Genomic DNA, 23484 nt, shown 5'->3' with positions numbered 1-23484 from the left:
TTTTTTTAACACAACTGAAAACTCAAGCAGAAGGTCCGAGTCCCAGAGCACAGGACTGATGTCTAAAGGTCAGGAAGCTGAAAAAAACCCAGCCAGGAAAGGAGCCATCATCACTGACCAGTGTGGAAGAGGAAGGGAGAGCCAACATCACGATGAAAAAGATAGAATATTTCCAGAGAAGTGGAGGGAGTTCTATGTCTATAGGACTGACAGGTTGATTCATTTAGATCTGAAAGTTAATCATTGGATCTGGCAAATTGTTGGTGATTAGCGATCTTGAAAAATATCTGTGTAGGTGTAGTCGTGGGACCAATGACTGTTAACAGTGTCTGAAGTGCAAAAAAAATTTCAGGGTTTGGATTCAAATGGGAGCAATGGATATAAAGAGCAGTGAGCAAGTCTGACTTCTATTTTGGAGGTCAAATCAGTTGGTTTTGCTGATGGATTAGATACGAGAAAAGGGAAAGGGGGAATTTATCCCAGGGGCTGAGGCTTTAGCCAGTAGGAGGTGGGGATGCTGTTTACTAAGATGGGGAGACTGGGACAGGAGCAGGTGAGGAGGGAGCAGGATAGAAATCATGGTGAAAATAAGACTCCTGTTTCATATTCATGGAGAAATATGCTGCAGGCATCTGGCCATGTGATTCTCAGCTCCAAGGGCGGATTAGGATTAAAGACGTTAACTTCAGAGCCTTCAGCTTCTACAAAGAACTTAAATCAATGATGCTGAATGGAATCAGCCAAAGCAGTGGTTTTAAAACTGGGGCTGGGAGGCAAGGAGTTTTGCTCCCAGGGCCGATTGAACAATATCTGGCGACATTTTTGGTGGTCACCACTTGGGGGGGGTGGTGCTGCTGGCATCTAGTGGCTAGAGACCAGAGATGCTGCTAACTGTCCTGCAGGGCACAGGACAGCCCCACAGCAGAGAATCACCCACCAGGTATCAATGCTAGGTTGTGAAAGCCTGATCGAGGGAGAGAGAGAGAGTGAGAGAGCGTACGCATAGCTACAGAAGACCCAGAATCAAGCTCTTCAAAGGGGCAGAGATGAAATAGAGAAGCAAATTGAGAATACAGGTCCAGGATGGTAGGAAGAGAAACCATGTGATTAAGAGGGCACTAAGGAAGCGGGAACCTAGAGACACCGAGTACATCCACGTTTGCTAGTGATAGGCGTGTATGGTGCATGGACCGCCTATGAGAATTCACACAACTTGCACATTTTTAAGTGGACATCTGAAACTTTTTAATCATAAACTTTTCATCACAATATATGTATATTTTATTAACTAGGTGTTGAAAATATTAAACATTTAAAAAATGAGATAGAGGGCACCAGGGTGGCTCAGTCACTAAGCAGCTGCCTTTGGCTCAGGTCATGATCCCAGGGGCCTGGGATGAAGGCCCACATTCCTGATCAGCAGGAAGCCTGCTTCTCCCTCCCCCGCTCTCCCTACTTGTGTTCTCTGTGTGTGTGTGTGTGTGTGTGTGTGTGTGTGTCTCTACCAAATAAATAAATAAATCTTTAAAAATAAAATGAGAAAGAAAAGGATCGACTTCATTGGAATAACATTTGCCTGCTACAAGTTGATTTTTTTTTAAAGCAGAACAGTCTCATTTTCTGTTATTTTATTTCCCAAACCATACTAGAATGGAATGAAACCATTAAAATCCTTACTTGTGCTTTTCCCTATTATGTCCCTAAAAATATGTAGTTTAATTTAAATATGAAGGAATGAGTGTCACTAACCAAAACTGATTGTTATTCTGAGCACTTCCAACATCTGCCCTAATCCCCTTTCCGATGTTAACCTTTACCCTTAATAAGGAGAGTAAGCTCTAAAGGTGGAGCCCCAGGACTGCCCACAGAAGGGCATTATTTGAAACAAAACTGGTATTTCAACTTTGGTATCAGCCCAAGTCCTACACTCTAATAAGATCTGAGAGGAGTGTCTTGATCTTCCAGGAAGGAGAGGAGTATCCTGATATCAGACCCAAGAATGGGCATATCACCTATCCTACAGAGTACACATGGAGTTTGGATCTGGAAATGGACTCCCTTAAAATGATCTGCACATAAGGATTCTTTATAGAGATTTTTCAACTACCCTTGGGGACATGGTACCCTACACCCACAGGTGTAGACAAATATTTTACAAGCTATGCTGGGAATGAGGTGGGGAGAGAAATATGGAGGTTGTTATAGGAAGGCAGAAGGTTAAGGGAAGTCTTTGTTTTGGGTTTTTTCCTTTTGTTTTTAAGAAAAAGGTCATTTGTCTTCTGACTGGAAGGATCCATTGGAACAAGAACTTGATATTGGCCCTGGGAGTGGAGTCCTGGAGAGGGCTGGAAGGAACAAATCCCAGGCACAAGGAAGAACAAACCCTAGCTGGGGATGTCTGCTCTTCTCAATAAACCTGCTCTGTCTTCAACTCTTTCTGTGTTTCTTGTACATTTCTCCAATTACCATGTAAATTCCATGATGCCAGGGACTTTTCTGTCGTTCGCCACAGATTTACAAACACTCAGGGCAGTGTGTAGCACTGACTAAATATTTGTTGAGTAAATGTCTAAAAACAAATTAAAAATGGATACAAATGTAGGTATAGATTTGATTGGGTGGTGGTAAGATAAGGGAATTCCTGCACAAAGGGCTTTTATTTTCTTGAAGTGTGACACTAGTGATGAAGTTTTGGAACACAGGTGAGGTTTGGTGGGGTGAGGTCCAGAGCCGATGACCAAGAAAGGATTCTTGAGACGTCTTAGGTGCAAATGGAGGTTTTATTAAAACACAGGGACAGGACCCAGGGGCAGAAAGAGCTGCTCAGACAGAGGCATGGTTGACTGGGAGCTGAGGAAGGTGAGGACAAAGGGGGTGTCCAGAAGGACTGTCATATGCTAAAGAAGAATTTCAGGATAAGGGAGACCTGGTTATTGTCAAGTCAAGTCTGTTTTTGCCTCTAATGAGGGAAAGCATGAAGACAGTCGGGAGTTTCCTGGAGATATGTTACATTCCTCCTATCACACATCCTTGTCAGTGGCCTTTGGGCTTAGAAGAAATTCAGTTTTATTACACTTCCCTCCCCCTTAGCCTCCCTCAATTTTATGGAGGGGAGGGTGATGTTAGGGCTTCCGGAAACTGAGGTATGGGTGTCTGGAAGTCAGGCTATTGATGAGAAAGCTTCTTCCTTCCTTGTAAGTCACTAGGACATTCGTAGATGGAGGGATACTCCTGTCCTGCAGGACTGGGATCTCTCAGTTAAGCATCGTTTTTCCTTTAGGGCAGCCAGGAGTGCACGAGGAATGTTACACATATGCCATGGGGAGAGGGTATAGGGTGCCAGTTTCTGCTTTGTCCTAAGCTTGCCTTCTGCTCCCTCATCCCTAGGACAGGAGCTGGGAGTGAGGCGACATAGTTCAGAAGAGGTGGGGGTAGGGATTGTTGAGGCAAGTCTTGAAGGAGGGAAAGCAAACTCACCGGAGAGACAAGGGAGTTTGAAGCCAGGGTTGAGTATCCACTGGAGAATTGTGGTCAAGTGTTTTAAAGTACAGCAGGTTGGCTCAGCTGTATTATTCCTTCCTGGTTTCTGGTGCATGCCGCTGACATTGGTAGAATCATTTCTAAAGAAACAAAGCAAAAGAGGATAAGCCATTCTTTCACAAACGATGATGAATCAAGTTTTGAACATGCTGGGTTTTGAGGCACAGGTGGGGCATCAGTGAAATAGCATGAGTAGGTAGTCAGTTACACGGGCCTGGTGGGTAGGAAAGAAACAGATGGTCGTGTATCAGTGGGAGAGATGTTGGCTAGGGAATAGGAGCTGAAACCAAGGGCACAGTTGATATCACTACAAGAGAGGGTAGCTTGGAAGAGAAAGGTTAACTGAACTCCCGGGGAAACCCTGATGGGAATGTCACAGGCATTTCTCAGGCATGCCAATGTTGACACAGATTACTGTAACTCCTGGGGGCCAGAAGCCATGTCTTTGAGATTCATTCATTCTCTGCCTCTGGCATAGCATGGGCCACATTGAAGGTAATTCTAAAATTCATTCTGATTTGATTTCATTGCACTTTTCATTTACCAGAATCTTGTCATGGTTTGCTAGTGTATCATTTTCTCAAAAAGATTAAGTAAGGACCATTTTACAAATATGAGATGAATGCCTGAAGGGATTTTGTTTAATTCATTCATTAGCTCGGGAACCACTAAGATGTTACCACCACTTCAAGCAAGAATCTCAAGGCAGACACATATACAATCAGTAATACTTAAACGAATTTGCTTTGATAGATGCAAATAGATATGCAAATAGAATGCAAATGGATGCAAAACTGCCTTCTACCAAAGGAAAGGGGGTCAACTGTACTTCCAGTGGACAAAATTCATTTACATATAGCTAGACAAGATCATCTGCATCCATATCAATTATGTACAATCTATAGAGTTGCAAAATAGCTCAAAGACAAGAAAGGCACAGAATATCCCATAGAATTGGTCAGCCCAGAAGGGTACATGAGACAACACCTGTTTTCCCTTGGAAGACACTATAATCTTTTAGGTTCATTTCAATGTCTTTCGTGATTTTGCCTATGCTTTAAAAGAAAAAAAAAGTTACCCTTATCATTCTTATTAGTTTGAAAAAAAACTAATAAAATACTAGTCTGTTATAAAATACACATGGAAGAATGTTTTGGCACTATCACACCCAATTTGGGGTACTAACTGATTAGGAAGATGAGGCAGAATTTGGGAGCCCGTAGGATGAGTCTGTTTCTGGTTAGAATGGGAAACATTTAAGAATCAAACTAAATGATCTCAAATCCACTCTGGAATGAAATGGGTTATAAGGAAAATACAGAAGATGTTGAAATGGACCTGTTGGCTCATTGTGAGCTTTCCTGGTCAAATGGAGACCTCTACCATGATGCTTGTCCTCCATGTCCCACCCGTCCCATACCTGCTATCCTGGCACCAAAGGGCCACCAGACTTTAGGCTCAGTCTGCAGTTCCAAATGGAAACCCTCTGTTCCCACAGTAGTGGACAGGATGACTCTGGTTGCTGGTGGAAGCGTCAGCTGCTTTAGTCCAACAGTTCAAGAGAGGATCAGAAGAGCATAAGGACGATATTGGAAAAAAATGCTTGGGCGAATTTCCAGAACACAATATTTCTCTTTGCAATTTTTGAGTGTTCTGTAGCCAACCTGCCAAAAAAAAAAAATGTGAAAACTATAAATAGAGAGGAGTGGGAAGGAGAAATGAGGACCTGTCACAGTGCCAGCGAAAATAGGGAACTGAGAATTTTCCAGAGATTCAGAGTCAAAGGGGGTTAATATTTACTTAGAAAAGAAGTCGTGGGCACAGGTTCTAGGATGAAATGAAGGCAAGAGAGGGAAGTTAGGGAATCGAGAGAGAGAGAGAGACTTGAAGATAAAAAAAAGTCAACTTAAAGTCTCATTCCTCATTAAGGAAAGTACAGATCAGAGAAGAGGGGAGAGACTGGGATATAGTTGATCGCCGATTGTGTCTGGCTCTGATTAGAAGCTTTGTATCCACTTTTTAATTTCATCCTCCAGCCTGTTTCCTGGATTCCAGCTTCTATTTCCTATGAAATAGGTACCATCACCAAAGACGAGAGTCAAACATGTAACAGTAGTCAAATCTTTAACAGCGTGGACAGCTAACTAACCAAAAGCTGGCCCGGGGACCCCTGCAGAGTCAAGTGTTACACGCCCAGTGCCTGGATCGCAAGGCCATGGTAGGGATCTTGGGAAGGGTTCAGGGTAGGGAGACACACAGCAGGTTCTGGCCAGAGGCTAGTCACCAAACTTTGTGTGGCTGAAGGGGTGTGTACCAGCTGAATGTCAGCTCCCAGATGAAACTGAGGGAAATGTCCTTTGGGAAGGTTTCCGCTGACTCTCTGCCTTTCCTTCATCCTCCCCAGGGTGTTCCATTAGCATTTGGGGTCTGGGGTCTTGCCTGTTGCTCCTGGCTTTGGTGGGCCACGCCACTGCCACAGCCAGGGCTCCAAGTGGCAGTGAACTGTATGGGGTCTTGACTGTTCCCTCCTGACTCTCAGAAGGAGAACAGGCAGCAGGGATTTTCATTCTTTGTTGGCACCTACTCTCTTCAGCAACCCCAAGATCAGTACCCCAGGCTGCACAAGCTCAGGTTCATGTCTTTACCAAAGGCCGGCAATAATTTCAGAAAGGAATGACAATGAAGGTAAAAAACAGTTCAACTACTCGCTCATCTGGACTTCTAGGGCAGGTGGGGTTCCCAGACAACTTTGTTCCGTCGGTCTGGCACCCTTGCCCCCCCCTTCGGTGCCTTGGTGATGAGTGTGGGCCTTGCTGTTTGCGCTGCCTGAATTTGCCCTTGTCGCTTATTAGCACTGTGGCCCTAAAAGTCTGAGAGGCTAAAAGTCATGCCTCTCAGAGCCAATCGGAATAGCTTATTAGACCTATTGATTCTGGCATAGTGGGCCTGTGCGGAAATCTCTCTTCTTCATCCCTCCTCCTTCTCAGTCTTCCCCTCCTCCACCTCTTCCTCCTCCTTCTTTGATGTGTAAACCAAGGTATTTGGGGAGCAGGGAATGATGTGATGTTTGGGATTTATTTTAAAATATATTCCAGACCTCTCCTCTCCCCCAAAAACAAAAATACAGGCACTTTGGGGGCAGGAGAAGGAGGAGGGCCTATGAAACAGTTGGGGAAGCAGAGTGATAAGTACTCGGAAGGGCCGGGATCCTTCTGCTCTACACACTTTGGTGTATGCTTGAGCATTTTCATAATAAGAGTAAACAAACAAAGACCAAATAATGAGGCTTTCATTCCCTATATCCAAATGACCAAAACAGGGCATAGAATGCACTTTCATAGTTGCTCCCCTGGCAATTTATTCTGATTCTCCAAATAAGATTCCAGCTCTCATCCTACCTGTCATAGTCTCTGGATATTGACTGGGCACGTTTTCCTCAACAAGGCCTTGCCAGGCCCACTGCTAGGGAATGTATTGTTTCAGATTCTGTACTCAGGTTTTAAAGATTTTTTTTAATTTATTTATCAGAGAGAGAGGGGGAGAGAGCGAGCACAGGCAGACAGAATGGCAGGCAGAGGCAGAGGGAGAAACAGGCTCCCTGCTGAACAAGGAGCCCCATGTGGGACTGGATCTGAGGATGCTGGTATCATGACCTGAGCCGAAGGCAGCTGCTTAACCAAGTGAGCCACCCAGGCGTCCCTGTACTCACGTTTTAAAAAATAAGTGACCAGTTTCCCGTTTGGAGTGACTGGAATGTAAGACTCACTGTAAGCCATTGTCTTGCTGTGTCCCATCCCTTTCTAAGGACTGCTCATGCTATCTTGGGAGATCACAGCATTGGGAGGGGCAGCCCAGGCCTGGGCTGAAGGGCGCGCGTGAGATCTGTGGTTTGAGCTGTCAGAGTCTCACGGAGAAAAAAAAGAGAAATGAATCATCATTTGACCATGACATTCCCACTAAAGGGGAGGACAGTGGGAGAAAGAGCAAGGGAAGAGAAAAGAAAAATCTCAAAATAAATGTGGGGTGGATGGCAGGAGGAGGAGGGGGTCTCGGAAATTGGGGGCAGGTGTGGCGATCGAACCAACGCTAGCCACAGACACACGATTCCGCCCATTCTAGAGTGGACTGGACATAAACATGCTCGCACATCTACTTGTCGGCTGCGTTTTGTCGGCCGGCCGGTAGCGAGGTGATTCTTTAAGAGCTCTGAGAACCCAAACTTGTGGCCGCCCCGCAGCTGAGCTGAAGTGGAGCTGGGAGCTGCCCAGACGACCAGAGGCTGCCAGCTGACCACCTTCCTCCCTACAGATCGCTGGAGCCAAGCTCAGCGGGGGAGAAGCCACGCTCGCAGGTGGGTGCCGGGGCTAAGGGCAGAAGCCAGGTTCCCACAGAGGCCTCCGCGCCCAGGCGGCTGCAGCGGCGGCGCCCGGGACCGGAGGCCTGACACCCGGACGCGCCCCCCTCTCTGGACAACCGGCCGCAGAAGTAAAGGGCCAGCATCCCGCCACGGCTATGCTTCCCGCGGGACAATCTCGGGAGAAGGTCCTGGAAGAGGTTCGCAGGCCGATTTTCCGAGGGAAAGGGCGAGGTGGGGAGGGAGCGCCCCTGACCCTCCCCGCCCTCCCTTCTCCCGCTCACAGGGCATCAACAGCGTCGGGGCTGCCCTGCAGAAAGGTAGGCGAGGTTGTAGTGTCGCCCTCCGCCGCATGGGGGCAGCGTCACCTGCTGGCTCGACGGTAGCGGCCCGCGCGCCTCTCTTGGCGGAGGCAGGCGGAGGCAGGCGGAGGCGGGCGGAGGCGGGCGGAGGCGGGCCTGCGGCGTCCTCTTTCATTGGCCGGGCGGGGGCGCTGCCATGTTGGAGGAAGCGGTGCCTTCTGTGTGGTGGAAACGCCGTGGCTTCACCGGTAGCGTCGGGGAGCGCAGCCTCCTACCTTTCCTCCTCGCTCGAGTGTCGGTGCTGAGAGGCGGCGGTCGGCGGGATGGAGAGAAGTAAGATGAACCTGCCCAGGGGGCCGGACTCGCTCTGCTTCGACAAGGACGAGTTCATGAAGGTGCACGCCTGGGCTCTGCTCCCCGGAGCCAGGCCGTGGGTGGCCTGCCCTCCTTGGCCCTCCGGGGCCTCTCCTCGGGCTTCTCCTGCGGGCTTCCTGGGCCGTCCCCGCCCCGGACGGGTCCTCGGCGGGGACCTCACTGCACTTCGCAGTGAGTCTCTTGGCCTCGGGTGGGCGAGGTGCAGCCTGGAGAAAGCACTCCTGTGAAATCGTGCACATTGAATGAAAAGGCCTGAAAGTTCAGGGCAAGTGGTTTTGAGCTAAACGTAAAAGCCCCGGACCCGTAGGACCCGCCTCTGGTACCGTGCGGCACAGTCAGACCGCCGCTCCCCCGGCCTGACAGAAGCCTCCCAGTGCCTTGTGCCTAGAAGCTGAGCGACTGTGCGTTGAACACATCTCTGAACACACGTACTTACCAGGAATCGGGTCAAACAGGCACTTAACCTAACGTTTATGCCTGACTTTCGTCTTAAGCTCCCGGAATGGGAAATCTGAAAGACTGTACTGTCCTTACTGGTTCTGGTCCAGTACTACAAAGCATACCAAGCTCCTTTTCTAAAGTTGCCCTACTTCTCTTGGTGAGGTCAGCCTGAAGCTGGCAGCAGATAACTGTAGGACATAAACTTACAGAATATAAATTTAAACTGAAAAGACTTTACTGACAGGAAAGGTTCATCAGACATAACCTTGAAAATGTCCCAAGGTTTGAATCAGAGCCAGGAGGAGCTTTATCTGTTTTCTGTATCCCTCTGGGTCTGTACTTAAACTATCAAAACGTATATGTTTAATTTCTAAGGATTGGGATTTAGTAGCTGGTTTCAGTGTTAAAAAGTTTTGGCTCTGTAGGTACCTAAAATTCTGAAAAGAGTTGGAATTTCTTACTTTTTTATGGCTTCAAGTCATAATATGTTTTTTTCTTTTTTGGGTTAACCAGCTAGTTCCTTTTTGATACTTGCATTCAGATCACATCTCCCAAACTCTGGCTTTAAAAGTGCTTATGTCTGGATCCTCTGCGGTGTGGCCATATCATTTTTAATATGTAGGGATGCCTAGACGAAGGTATATTGTACTCTTGTTCTTGTATGGTGATGTTAAGCCACTGTAATAAAAGGTGTAAATTGAATGGAGTGTCTGAAGGAGAGCACAGAGTGAATTCTCGGATCCAGAAACCTTTTGTTAACGAAGGACACGTGATGAGGAGAGAGGTCATTGGAAGAAGAAAAGGCACACACACAGACTTAAAGAACCTCAAAGCACGGAAGTCTCTTTAGCTTGTCTGTCTTTGGACTTCGTCAGGCTTTCTTTGGGCCTAACACTAGCATTTTCTCGCACTTCCTCGCCCTGCCATCTTTCTCACTCTGAGCTGACAGAATGCCTTTGGTCAAAGCAGCTTCGGAAAATAATAATCTCAAAATAGCAGTTCTAAAGTAGGACTTAGAGGTAGGAAGAGAGCAAACTGGGAAAGTGGCTAGAATGCCAGCAATTCCATATTCTTTCAAGGCTCTGACATTTCTGAATATAATGTACAATTTGTAGTGTTAATGAACGTGACCCCTTCATACATAGAAGGAAAATACATGGAACAGCTGTTCTGTGTAAAGTGGTATTGATCTTCTATGTGGGAGCCTGAGATAAAGGTTATATGCAATTTGTGTTTCCGTCAGAGAGATGTTTTGTTAAGTTACAGTTCCGAGGCAGAAATGAGTGGAGAGCTTGCTGTCGGTGTTGTATTTCTACATAGGTGTCTTGTTTGGCACATTTTGGAATGAGACTGAGATAGTAGAAAGGTAGATGGGGTGGGGCTGCGGTTGCACCTTGGACACTGCATACATTGAGGGGTCCACGTTGATGCAGTCTTCACGGTAGAGCTGCAGTCAGGTTTACAGCAGGAAGTTGCATGGTCATATCTGTTGAGTTCGAGCTGACTGGTGGCAGGAGACTACTTAAAAAGTCATGTTTATGAGATCTAATGAGAAATAGAAGGGGAAAGGTATGCAAAAGAGGTATATGATCAAAGTGCAGGAATGGCAGATGGGGAAGGGTCACCTGGGGCAGAGGCACTGGCAACATCATACTTTTTCGGCTTAGAAATATGAAAATCCTTTGGGTTGACAGCCAAATAATAGATGAGCAGGACATAAGGTATTGGTAGTAGGGGAGAAAGTGGCATGACAGATAAATTAGACCGTTTACATGGGTGTGCTATTGACATCACATGTAGCCTTCCTCTTCCATCTCAACATATGACTTCATCTCCAGTTTTACAGAAAAATTAGCAGCCATCCCATGGGACCTCCTCCATCCTGCTGATCATGAGCCCATTCTTGTATTTGTCCCCTTCTCCTCCTCGCCTGGTATGGGGAGGGGCTCTCCTTCCTCCTCGGGTTCAGTCTCCACTCTGGCTTGGAGTCCATGCCCTCCCGCCCTTCCAGGAGCCTGCGAGGATCATCTCCCCTGCACTCCTTCCCATCATGCGCTAATGTTTGATTCTCTCCCACTTGACTGCCCCACCTCTAGGTATTGCCCTGTCACTGTCGCGCATGACAGCCAGTGCTCAAGGGTTGACTTGACTTTCCCACCTTCCACCCTTCAGGCCCTGTCGTTCCACTAAAGAGTTCTTACCAAAACTTTTTCTAAGTCAGCGCACCCGACCTTTCTCTGTCTCCTTACTCGACATCGCAGTAGACCAAATGCTCTGCATTGCTTCCTGTCTTCCTTCTACCTCTCTGATGTGTCTCCTGTGCAAAGTCATGCTCCTGGTAGCCACTGAATGCTAATTATGGGCTCAGCCCCGTGTTCCTTTCTTTCCCTAGATGACCTTTTGTGCAGCTTCATGACCACCTATCAGCAGGTCAGGCAGATTCCTGTCTCTGGCCCACACACCTCCTGAGCACCAGTTCTGTGTATCGGACTTGCTTACCTTTCTTCTCGGATGTGTCTGTGGCCCCTCAGACTCATCAGGTTCAAGACGGAATTCATGAGCACCTCCTCCACTGAAAACCACCTTTCTTATTCTATTGCCTCTCTCAGTAAACACTTCATCCGTTTAGCCTGGAGTCGGGAAACCAGAAGTCAACTCCTACTCTGTCACCTTTCCAAAATCTAGTCTGTCACACCAAGTCCTGTGGATTTCGCTTCCTAAACCTCTTGAGTCCATATACATCTTTCCATCACTTCTCGTACCTTGCCATCACACCGTAGAAGCTTCTCACCCAGTCTCCATGCACCTTCCTTGTCTTTCTGGCCCCTGGTCTACACTGCAGGCAAGCCACTCTTGTCAGAATGCGGATGTGATCTTGTATGTACCAGGTGACTGGTCAGTCCACCAGCTCTTGAAAAACCATTTTCCCACGCACTCGAACGTATTTCAAAGAGAATCAGTCCCCCATGGGGTAGTTTTCCTTGGTAGACAGTTTGTTTCTGTGCTGAGCCAGTCTGCCTCCTTCGAACTTCTCTGTGTCAGTTCCTCTCTGGAACTTGTGGCTTTGTTGGCACCCCGGGTAGGCACATGATGACCTTTTCCATGAGAAGTGAAGGCAGGAGCCCTCTGGACGGTGAATGTATGTACCCTCATGTTCCATAGGTAAAAGAACCGTGTGTTGGGGTGGGGGGGGTAAGTCCTTGAGGCTCCTCCCTGTTCTAATTGGGTGAACTGGGAATTTTGAGACAGGCAGCAGGTCCTGTGTGTCCTTGTTTGCAGGGAGCATGCATTCTGATGGACAAAACGGTAAAGGGGAAGAATGAGCAGCTGCTCAGATCTGTTTGTACTGTGCTGGCTGATTAGCTGTGACCTGCAGATGTGGGTCCCATCCTCGGCTCTGCTCTCTGCCTGCTTATGTCTGACTTGGGGCAAATCACTCGCCTCCGGCCTTCTGTTTGCTTGTTAGTATAATGAGGTGGTGCTTATCTATGTGATCTTTGCCCGCTCCTCTGAAAAGACTCCAGTCCATCCTGGCTTGCAGATAAGGAAACTGAGGCCTGAGGTGTGATGACTTCCTTTAAAGCCACACACCTAGTTGGGGCCAATCACAGGCCAGATCTCCTGACCCCCACGCATCAGTCCTTGGAAATCCTACTGTAATATGTTCCTTTCCAGAGGCCACAGGTGGGAACTGAGGGAAGTGGGACAATCAGAACATTAAGAATAGCCCAGAAGATGGCACAATGTCTGCATGCCTTGGCACCTGCATTTCACCAATAGGGCCACCTCTTACCTTAGAAGAAGTTCCCACAGGGCTGGTGATCTGGATGCCTGGCCTGGAGCTTAGCTATGGTAAATGGGACCAGAGGGAAGTGATGGCTGTTTGAGGTGGACTTTGTTGACGGCGGCTGGAGATAGCAGCTGACAGAGGAGGAAGAGGGAAGAGTGACAGACGGCAGATAGCCGCAGGCCCGCAGGTCAGCCACTGTTGCCCAGGGTCACCCATCCCCAGGAGCCGTCTTCGTATCACAGGAGCTGAGTGCTTACCCTGTGGGTTCTTAGTTCGATGTCACGTCTTGATGACAAGATTCCATTCTCTTCCGCATCAGTTTGAGACAGACATCGTGATGAAATTCTAATTAGCCAAATATGGAATGTAAGCCTGGAACTCATTTTATAGAGAAATTTTCTTATGTGAACTACTTTCCCTGATGATAGAGGAGTTGTGACGATGTAACATCAGATATAGTTTATCTGATTGGCACTTGTAAGAAGGGTTCCCGGCAAAAAAGAACTGTTTTTTTGTTGTTGTTGTCCTCCCTTTTGATCTTTTCCATTCCTTTTTTTTTTTTTTTTTTTTTTTTTTGTTCTTGTGAGCGGTCATCTGATTTATAAAAAGATGCAACAAAAAGTAAAATGGTACAAGATAATCAGTTTCAAAACATAAAAAAATGAGTGTCTTTAGCCATAGCTCAGAACAGAGGAACTGGGTAAGGAGAATTGCTTGTATGAACTGGCAACAGAAAAAGTTGGTAAAGGAGAGCTGAGGAACTCTATTAAGACATAGGAGTGAGGGGCTCCATCATCATCTGGCATTCGCTCAGTGTCGTCTATATGGTTAGAGATGTCCATGATGGGAACTCCAGCAATCTTCTGGGTCTGGGTCAGCTGATGCCACAGTGTAACACTCTGAATTACTTCCGTACTGAGCAGTCATCTGCATAGTTTGTCTTGTGTGTACGTGGTAATCGTTTGAGTCTTGGCTCTTTCGCAATCCTTAGAGCCTCTTGATACTTTCACCCCGGTTTCTCAGTTTCAGCCATTGCACAGTCAGTTGTACAACTGGTACACTTGGCACACAGCCCGTCCATCATTGACCGGTCCAGTTTGGCCTAAATAGAAAAGTTGATAAAGTCGGTACCAACCAGGATGTGGTAAGTCGGCCCAGCTGTGTGTTTATATTGGAAAAAGCAGGAGGGATGTTGGGGGACTTCTCTTTCCTTGAGTGCATGGGATCCTTCTTTTCTTTCTTTTTAGGTTTTAATCTGTTCTTCTCTCGGAGAAGGATCTCAGAGCTAAGCATTTGCTTCCCGGTCACATACTTTCTTGCTTTCTCTTGCTTCCCCATGTTCACATCATGCCCATTTCTCCTTGCTTTTGATTTTCTAATTCACTCTTTGTAGTACCATAAAACTTATTTAAATAAAATGTTGGCCTACTAAGTTATTATTAGTAAGCTCTTTGTTCAAAATTTGAGAGCAAGAAGTATTATGTAAATATATCTTTTTGTTATTTAACTAGTCTTACAACATTTAGCATCAAATTTCTTGAAACATTTAAACAAATTAATCACAAACTGGGACTTGGGCTCTTTCTTTCTTTTTTTTTTTTTAAGTAATCTCTATACCCAACATGGGACTTGAACTCACAACCCTGAGATCAAGACCTGCACGCTCCAGTGACTGAACGAGCCAGGTGCCCTTTGGGCTTTTTGTTTTTCAGTTCCTCAGGTGAGGGGCTGCCTTAGTGGCTCAGAGGGTTAAGCTTCTGCCTTCAGCTCAGGTCATGGTCTCAGGGTCCTGGGATCGAGCCCTGCATGGGACACTCTGCTCAGCATGGAGCATGATTCCCTCCCTCTCTGCCTACTTGTGATCTCTCTCTCTGTGTCAAATAAATAAATAAAATCTTAAAAAAAAAAGTTCCTTAAGTGATTCTAATGTGTGACCAGTGTTGAGAACTCTAGCACTGGATAATTCCTTTAAATAGCTCAAGAAATTAATTTTGAAAAGCGAACTAAAAGCCTACATAGATTATGATTGGTGTTAAATTGAGGGGAAAAAAGAGATAAAGAGAAGAAATCAGCTGGAACAGAGTGTAATTAGGTACTCAAATATTTGTTAGATGGATAAATACATTTACGGAATGTAGGGTTTTTTTTTTTTTTTGTCTCTTCATAAATATGTCAAATGGGTATATAAATTCAAGAAAGGAGTTTGATATAAAATTGATGAAAATGTTAGAACAGAAGTTTTTTAGAATTTCAGTGTTACTATTTCATGATGCTTTTAAGATGATCTCTCTGTAGATGGTGGGAAGATCTTGTTAGCATATGTTTTTAATTTCTCAAGCTTGAATAATTTAGTCACCGAACAAAGATTTAGAATGAGTTTTGGGAGACACAAGTCCTAGATTATGTCCCCACCTAGCTGGGTCAGAGATTTGAGAGCAGGGGCTGGAGGGAAGAGCTCCAAGGACATTTTTGTATACATGCTGATACCTTGGGCGGGAACACTCTTCCCACACTTCCTGTGGCTAGCTCCTTTGTGTCATTTGGATCTCAACTCATTGTTCTATATTTCCTGGTTCATCCAAGTTAAAATACATCCCATTTGTCACTCAGACCTTTACTGTGTCCTGTTTTCTTTTTAGCTGTGATCACTATTCATTAATCACCATTTGATCACTGTTCATTAATATAATGTTTGTTTACATATTTATTTTCTCATTTCTGCATTAGAATATCTGCTCCTTAAAAGCAGAGACCTTGTCTTTTCTTTTCATGACTATGTCCCCAGGTCTTAGAGCAGAGCTGGAGTTGCATGATAAATATTTGAGGAATATTTATGGGATATACAGGGACATTTATTCATCTCTGTTGTCCATTGTTTTCAAGAATGGTTGGAAACACACACATACGTGAGCTCACACAATCTTTCTATGTCTTTCAACCCCTCTGTAGTGTGCAGATTAGTGCTTAACTATTTTGGTTTTTTGTCTCGATGAAATGGGACATGTTTCAGGGCAGAGCTCATAAATTTCATATGCCCTCTTAGTACTTCTCATCTTTACAGAGTGATGGTTCTGGGGATTCTGCTTCTCGTGGAGATAGTATATAGTGATTTTATAAGTCCATGTATCTGGGAAGGAGTGTTTTACTTCTTGGCAGTTTAGAGAACTTCAATCTTTCCAAATTCCATGTAATTTTCATAGCATTAAAGCTACTAATTTCAGATTATTGGTAAGTTTTAAATGATTAATTCCCAGGTTACTTTGAATTAGTCTTTGTTTGCCATCCCTGGTTGCAGCTAGTTAGTAAAGTAGCTAAACTTTTAAACTCTACTTGGTTTTAATTTTGAGTGATGTCACTGCTTCTCTCATGGTTAATGGTTCTTAATTACCTGCAGCTTGTCTGGTTTGCTCATTTATTTTCCTGTGTTCCAACACCTCTTGAGATCTCCCAACTTCTGGCCTTTTGGGGGATTTGTACTTGAACTGGGTTCAGATAGGAAATACCCCTGAGTACAAAGAGAAGATATTTTTCTTCTAACTTCACTATCTCCTATTATTAATGTATTACATTGTTGTGGTACATGTGTTACAACTGATGAACCAGCATTGATACAGTATTAATTAAAATCCATGGTTTACATTAGGGTTCACTCCTCTTTCTATAGTTCTGTGGGTTTTGACAAATGTATAATGTTATTTACCTACCTTTGGTATCTTACAGCCTAGTTTCATTGCCTTGAAAACCCCTGTACCTCATCTATTTGTTTCTTCTCCTCTCTCTGCACCCTCCTCGCTCACCCCTCAGCCCGGGATCTTTTGACTGTCTAGAGTTTTACCTTTTCAGAGGCACCTGGCTGGCTTAGTTGCTAGGGCATCTGACTCTTGATCTCGGGGTTGTGAGTTCTAGCCACCACATTGGGCATAGAGATGACCTAAAAAATAAATAAAAATAAAAATGTTGGTTAATTTTTACCTTTTCCAGAATGCCATAGAGTTGGAATCATATAGTATTTAGCCTTTGAGACTGGTCTTTCACTTAGCAATATGCATTTAAGGTTCTTCGAAGTCTTGTGGCTTAATAATTCATCTTTTAATTGTCGAATAATCCATTGTGTGGGTGTGGCACAGTGTACCTGTTCACCTACTGAAGGAGATTGGATTGCTTCCAAGTTTTGGCACTTCAGAGAATAAAGCTGCTGTAAACATCCGTGTGCAGGTTTTTGTGTGGACACTAGTTTTAAGCTCTTTTGGGTAAATACAAAGGAGCACAATTACTGATCTTATAGTGAGAATGTGTTTAGTTCTGTGAGAAACTGCCAAGCTGTCTCACATAGTGCCTCCCATTTTGCATTCTGACGAAACAGTGAATGAGAGTTCGGTTGTCCCACATCCTTGCTAGCATTTGGTATTACTAGTGCTTTGGATTTTTTATATTCTACGTGATATGTAATAGTACCTTGTTTAAATTTGCAATTTCTTAATGACATACAAAGTTGAGCATCTTTTCAGATCCTTTTTTTTTTCTTTTTTAAAGATTCTATTTATTTATTAACAGCACAAGCACACGGAGAGGTAGCAGCAGGCAGCGGGAGAGGGAAAAAAGCAGGCTCCTCTCTGCCGGGGGCCCAGTGTGGGGTTCAGTCCCAGGACCTGAGCTAAAGGCAGATGCTTAACTGACTGGGTTTCCTAGCCACCGCTCTTTTCACATTTTTAAATTAGGTTTGATTTCTTGTTGCTACTAAGACATCTTTATATTATATTTCTTATTTTAAGTCCTTTACCATGGGTGTGTTTTGTAAATATTTTCTCTACTCTGTGACTGGTCTTTTCATTCTCTCTCTCTCTCTTTTTTTTTTTTTTAAGATTTTATTTATTTATTTGTCAGAGAGAGAGCGAGCGAGAGTGAGCACAGGCAGACAGTGGAAGGCAGAGTCAGCGGGTGAAGCTGGCTCCCTGCGGAGCAAGGATCCTGAAGTGGGACTCGATCCCAGGACGCTGGGATCATGACCTGAGCCGAAGGCAGCTGCTTAACCAACTAAGCCACCCAGGCGTCCCGTCTTTTCATTCTCTTAACAGTGTCTTTTACAGAGAAGTTTAATTTTAACAAAGTCCCTCTCATCAATTTTTTTCTTTCGTAGATCATGCTTTTGGTTTTATATCTGAAAAGTCATTGCCAAATCCAAGGATCCCTACATTTTTTCTTATGTCATCTTTAAGAAGTTTTGCATTTTACGTTTAGGTTTTGTGAAAGGTGTGAAAAGTTTGTTTTTATTCTTTTCATTTGTTTGTTTTGTCTTATCAATGTCCCATTGTTCGGTTCCATTTGTTGAAGACTGTCCTTGCCATTGAGTAGCCTTTGCCTGTGTGTGTGGATGTTTTTCTGGGCTCTCCACTCTGTTCCAAGCACCTGTCTCTTTTGCCAGGCACCTTCTGTCTTAATCACTATAGCTTTAATAGTAAGTCTTGAGATTGGGTGGTGGCAATCCTCAATTTCCTTTTTTTCCCCGCTCTTTAATATTTTGTTGACTACTCTGGGACTCTTGGTTTTCCAGTTTTCCATCCAAATTTTAGAGTCAACATGTTGGTATCCACAGAATAACTTCCTGGCATTTTGATTGGGATTGCATTGAGTCTGTCGATCAGTTTGGGAAGAACTGACCTCTTAACAGTATTGAGTGTTCTTACCCAAGATTATGGACTTTCTTTCCACTTCACATCTTACCTTGCTTGTTATCTTTCATCAGAATTTTATACTTTTTCTCATATAGATCTTGTGCATATTTCGTTAGATTTGCACCTAAGTATTAATTTTTTTTTGGTATGCTAATGTAAATGGTCTTGTGTTTTTAACTTCAAATTCCACTTGTACATTGCTGGTATATACGAAAGCAATTGACTTTTTAAATTTTTTAATTAAAATTCAATCTCGTTAACATATAGTGTTTCATGGTTAGAATTTCGTGATTCATTGGTTGCATACAACACCCAGAGCTCATCCCAACAAGTGCCCTCCTTAATACCCCTCACCCAGTTACCCCAACTTTCCCCTCTCCAGTAACCCTCAGTTTGTTTCCTGTAGTTAAGTCTCTTGTGATTTGCCTCCCTGTCTGTTTCTATTTTTCCTTCCCTTCTCCTATATTCATCTGTTGTTTCTTAAGTTCCACATGTAACTGAAACTATATGGTATTTGTCTTCCTCTAGTTCCATCCATGTCCTTGCAAATGGCAAGATTTTGTTCTTTTTGATGGCTGAGTAATGTGTGTGTGTGTGTGTGTGTGTGTGTGTGTATACCACATATTCTTTATCCATTCATCTGTTGATGGACATCTGGGCTCTTTCAATAGTTTGACTATAAACCTATAAACATCGGGGTGCTTTTGCCCCTTCAAATCACTTTGTGTCCTTTGCATAAACATCTAATAGGGCAATTGCTAAGTCGTTGGGTTGTTACATTTTTAACTTTTTGAGGAGCCTCCATACTGTTTTCCAGAGTTGCATTCCCACCAACAGTGTAGGAGGATTCCCCTTTCTCCACATCCTCGCCAACATCTGTTGTTTCCTGACTTGTTAATTTTAGCCATTTTGACTGATGTAAGGTGGTGTCTCATTGTGGTTTTGATTTGTATTTCCCTGATGCTGAGTGATGTGGAGCCCTTTTTCATGTGTCTGTTGGCCATTTGGATGTCTTCTTTGGTCTGTTCATGTCTTCTGTCCATTTCTTGACTGGATTTTGTTTGTTTGTTTGTTTTTTGGATGTTGAGTTTGATAAATTCTTTATAAATTTTGAATACTGGCCCTTTGTCTGATACATCATTGGAAAGCAATTGACTTCTGTATTTTAACTGTGTATTGTGCAGACTTGCTATAATCACTTGACTAGTTTCAGGAGGGTGTGGGGTGTGAAGTCTTTGTATTTTCTGTAGACAGTCATGTCATCTGTGAACAAAGTTTTATTCTTTCCCAGGTTGTATACCTTTTGTTTCCTTTTCTTACCTTATTTCATTAGTTTGGCCTTCCAGTATAGTATTGAATAGTAGTAGTAGGTGGGACATCCTTGCCTTGATTCTGTCTTCTATTTTCTCAGTATTAATATCATGTTAGCTGTGGATTTTTGGAGACATTCTTTATCAAGTTGAGGAAGTCCTCCTATTCCTAGTTTCCTGAGGGTTAATAATGAAGAGGTGTGGATTTTGTTAAATTTTTTTTCCTCCCTTCATTGATATGATCATGTGATTTTTTTTCTGTTGATATGATGGATCACATTGATTTTCTAATGTTGAACATCTTCTAATGTTGCATACCTGGAATAAATCCTACATGAACCTGGTGTATAATTTTTTAATATAGTGTTTGCTTTTATTTGCTAATTTTTGTTGAAGATTTTTGTGTCTGTGTTCATGAGAGATACTAGTTTGTAGTTTCTTTTCTTGTAGCATTGGTTTTGGTGTCAAGGTAATAATGATCTCCTAGAATGATTTAGGAAGTATTCCTTCTAGTTTTACTTTCTGGAAGAGATTTTAGAGAATTGTGTAGCATTCCATAAATGTTTGGTTGAATTTACAGTGATTGGGATTGTTAGCAGTAGCCCTCCCTTCTTTCATCTGATATTAGTAATTTATGTCTTCTACCTTTTTTTCTTTGTTTGCCTGGCTAAGGGTGTATCTGTTTTATTGATGTTTTCAAAGAAACAGACTTGGGGTTTATTGATTAAAAAAAAAATTCCTGGTTTTAATTACATTAATTTCTGCTCTAATTTTTATTTTTTTCTACTTCCTTTAGGGTTTTTTTTAAATGATTTTATTTGACACAGAGAGAGTCAGTGAGAGAGGGAATACAGGCAGGAGGAATGGGAGTCAGAGAAGCAGCCTCCCTGAGCCGGAAGCTCTGATGCAGGGCGCTGTCCCAGGGCCCTAGGACCATGTCCTGAGCCAAAGGCAGATGATTAACCAACTGAACCACCCAGGAGCCCCTCCTTACTTTAGATTTGATTTTGTTGTTGTTGCCTAAAATGGAAGCTTAGATTATTGACTTTAATCTTTTTTTTCTAATATTTGCATTCAGTACTGTATTTTCCCTTTAAGCAGCATTCCACACATTTTGCTACATTGTATTTTGTTGAGACTGGTCTCCTGTCATTTAGAAGTGTGTCATTTAATCTCCATGTATTTTGGACTTCTTCAGCTATCTTCTGTTACTGATTTTTAATTCCATTGCGGTCTGAGAACATACTTGGTATAATTTTTATTTTTAAAAATTTGTTGTGTTTTGTGGCCCAGAATTATTCTGTCTTGATGAGTGTTCCATGTGAGCTTAAGAAGAATGTGTGTTGCACTATTACTGGGCGAAATTGTCTGTGTACATCTGTTGTACAGTAATTGATGGTGGTGTTAAGTGTGCCATGTCTGGACTGAATGTCCACATTTGTCAGATCCTTGTTGCCCTGCTGCTGGATCGGCCCATTAATGATGGAGAAGTGTTGAAGTCACCAGCTGTGATAATGGAATTGTTTATTTCTCCCTGCAGTTCTGTTAGGTTGTGTCTCATCTGTGTTGATAAGGCACACATACGTTAAGGATAATTGTGTCTTCTTGGTCAGTCGATTTCTTTATCATTATGTAATGCTGCTCTTTATGCCTGATAATTTTCCTTCTCTGAAATCTGCTTTGTCTGAAATTCATGTAGCTATGCCATTGTTCCTGTGATTAGTGTTACTTTGGATTTTTTTTAATGTATCCTAGCATTTAACTTGTTGATATTTAAGTTGTTTCATTTTTCATCAAAATATAATTCACAAAGCATAATAGTTGCCATTTTAAAGTGTACTCTTCTCTGGTTTTTAGTATATTTACTGTGTATATGGTACATACGTCACTTCTGTCTAATTCCAGAATGCTTCCATCACCCGAAAAATAAACCTCTTAGTTCCAATTCTCCCCTCCCCTTATTCCCTGGCAATCATGAATCTACTTTCTGTTTTTATGGATTTGCCTTTTCTGGAACATCTCATATCAGTGGAATTGTATAACACGTGACCTTTTGTGTCTGGCTTCCTTTAACCTGAGAGTAGAATGTTTTCAGACTTCACTCGTGTTGTAGCATGTAACAGTTTATTCCTTTTTATGGTTGTGTAAGAGGCTCTTCCACATTTTATGTATCCATTCATCAGTTGATGGACGTTGGGTATATACTCTTTTGGCTGTTACGAGCAGTGCTGCTGTGCACATTCATGTACAGGTTGTGGCAGAAACATCTGTTGTCAGTTCTGTCGGTGTCATACCCCTAGACGTAGAACTGCTGGGTAATTGTACGTGTGTAACTTCTTGAGGAGCTACCGAGCTGTTTGCTGCCTTAGCCACACTATTTTACATTCTCACCGACAATACAGGAGGGTTCCAGCTTCTCCGCCTTCTTGCCAGCACTTTTCTTCTTCTTTTTTTTTCTCTTTTTCTTTTTCTTATTTTACCATAGTTGTCCTAGTGGGTGTGACGTGGCATCTGCATGTGCTTTTGATTCGCATTTCCCTAATGACTAAGGATGTCGAACATCCCGACATGTGCTCCTGACCGTCTGTGTATCATCTTTGGAGAAATGTCTATTCAAAAGTCTTTGGCTTGTTTTAAAATTAGGTTATTTGTCTTTTTGTTGTTGAGTTCTAAGAGTATATTTGCATATTCTGGTTATTAGGTCCTTGTCAGACAAATGATTTGCAGATACTCTCTCCCATTCTGTGGGTTGTCTTTTCACGTTCTCCGTAGTGTCCTTTGACACACGAAAGTTTTTATTTTGATCAAGTTCAGCTTATCTAATATTTCTTATTGCTTGGTGTATCATGTCTAAGAAAGCTTTTCCCGATCCAAAGTCATACAGATTTTCACCTGTTTTCTCTGAGTGTTACAGTTTTTACTCTTACATTTAAATCTTTGATCCATTTTGAGTTATATTTTTGTGTATGTGTGATGTTGCTGTTCCAAGTTCATTCTTTTGCATGTAGATATTCACTTGTCCCAGTAGTAGGCACTCGAAAAGACTGTTTTTCCCCCCATTAAATGGTCTTGGCATCCTTGTGAAAAATCAGTTGACCATAAATGTATGGGTTGTAAATACTTTCTTTTGAATACTTGGGAAATCTACACTATAAAGTCAAACCATTCCTAAAGTAGTAAAACCATTCTGGGTTAAGTGAAATGGGTCTCTATTATGGCACTGTGAGTTTGGGTTTGCTTTTTCACAGCAAACGCTGCCTAACCCAGTATTCACAGATGTTCTGAGTTATTTAGTCATGTGTTATGCAACTTTTGTTTATCTGAGAACAAATGCATAAATGGTAAGTTGAGTACTAATATTACCTAATAGCATTTGTTCACTGAGGCTAAGTTATATGATTCATTTATTTATTTATTTATTTAAGATTTTATTTGAGAGTGAGAGAGTGCGGGAGCAGGAGGAAGGGACAGAGGGAGAAGCAGGCTCCTTGCTCAGCAGAGCGCCTGATGTGGAACTCAAACCCAAGAGACTGGGATCATGACCTGAGCCAAAGGCAGATGCTTAACCACATAGGCACCCCAGTTATACAATTTAGAATGCCATCATGAAGTTCAAGAACTTCAACAATGTGTAGCTGAGGCAGGGAAAGTGATCGACCTAAAGGTATACAGTTGGTGAGTAGGATGGCCAGGATTATGA

General features: G+C 43.3%; 1 protein-coding gene and 1 pseudogene across 4 annotated transcripts in view; one reads left to right on the top strand and one right to left on the bottom strand.

The window, feature by feature from the left end:
- Nucleotides 1-8367: 8367 nt before the first annotated feature.
- The window catches only part of LOC123394301 (conserved oligomeric Golgi complex subunit 2-like), a 33091-nt gene continuing 17974 nt past the window's right edge, over nucleotides 8368-23484 (top strand). For all 4 annotated transcript variants that reach the window (XR_006609012.1, XM_045088050.1, XM_045088049.1 and 1 more), the window contains exon 1: nucleotides 8368-8591. Coding sequence is in view for 3 of the 4 variants with exons in the window: in XM_045088050.1 (XP_044943985.1) it covers nucleotides 8520-8591 (72 nt within the window). In the remaining variant the exon portion in view is untranslated. The remainder of the gene's footprint in view (nucleotides 8592-23484) is intronic.
- On the bottom strand, nucleotides 13474-14140 carry LOC123394300 (annotated as a pseudogene).

The sequence above is a fragment of the Mustela putorius genome, unplaced genomic scaffold (genome assembly GCF_011764305.1).
Source record: "Mustela putorius furo isolate JIRA1106 unplaced genomic scaffold, ASM1176430v1.1 tig00003833_pilon_pilon_pilon, whole genome shotgun sequence".
Classification (NCBI taxonomy): domain Eukaryota; kingdom Metazoa; phylum Chordata; class Mammalia; order Carnivora; family Mustelidae; genus Mustela; species Mustela putorius.
The sequence above is the reverse complement of the archived record's forward strand: the minus strand, read 5'-3'. Positions and strand labels throughout refer to the sequence as shown.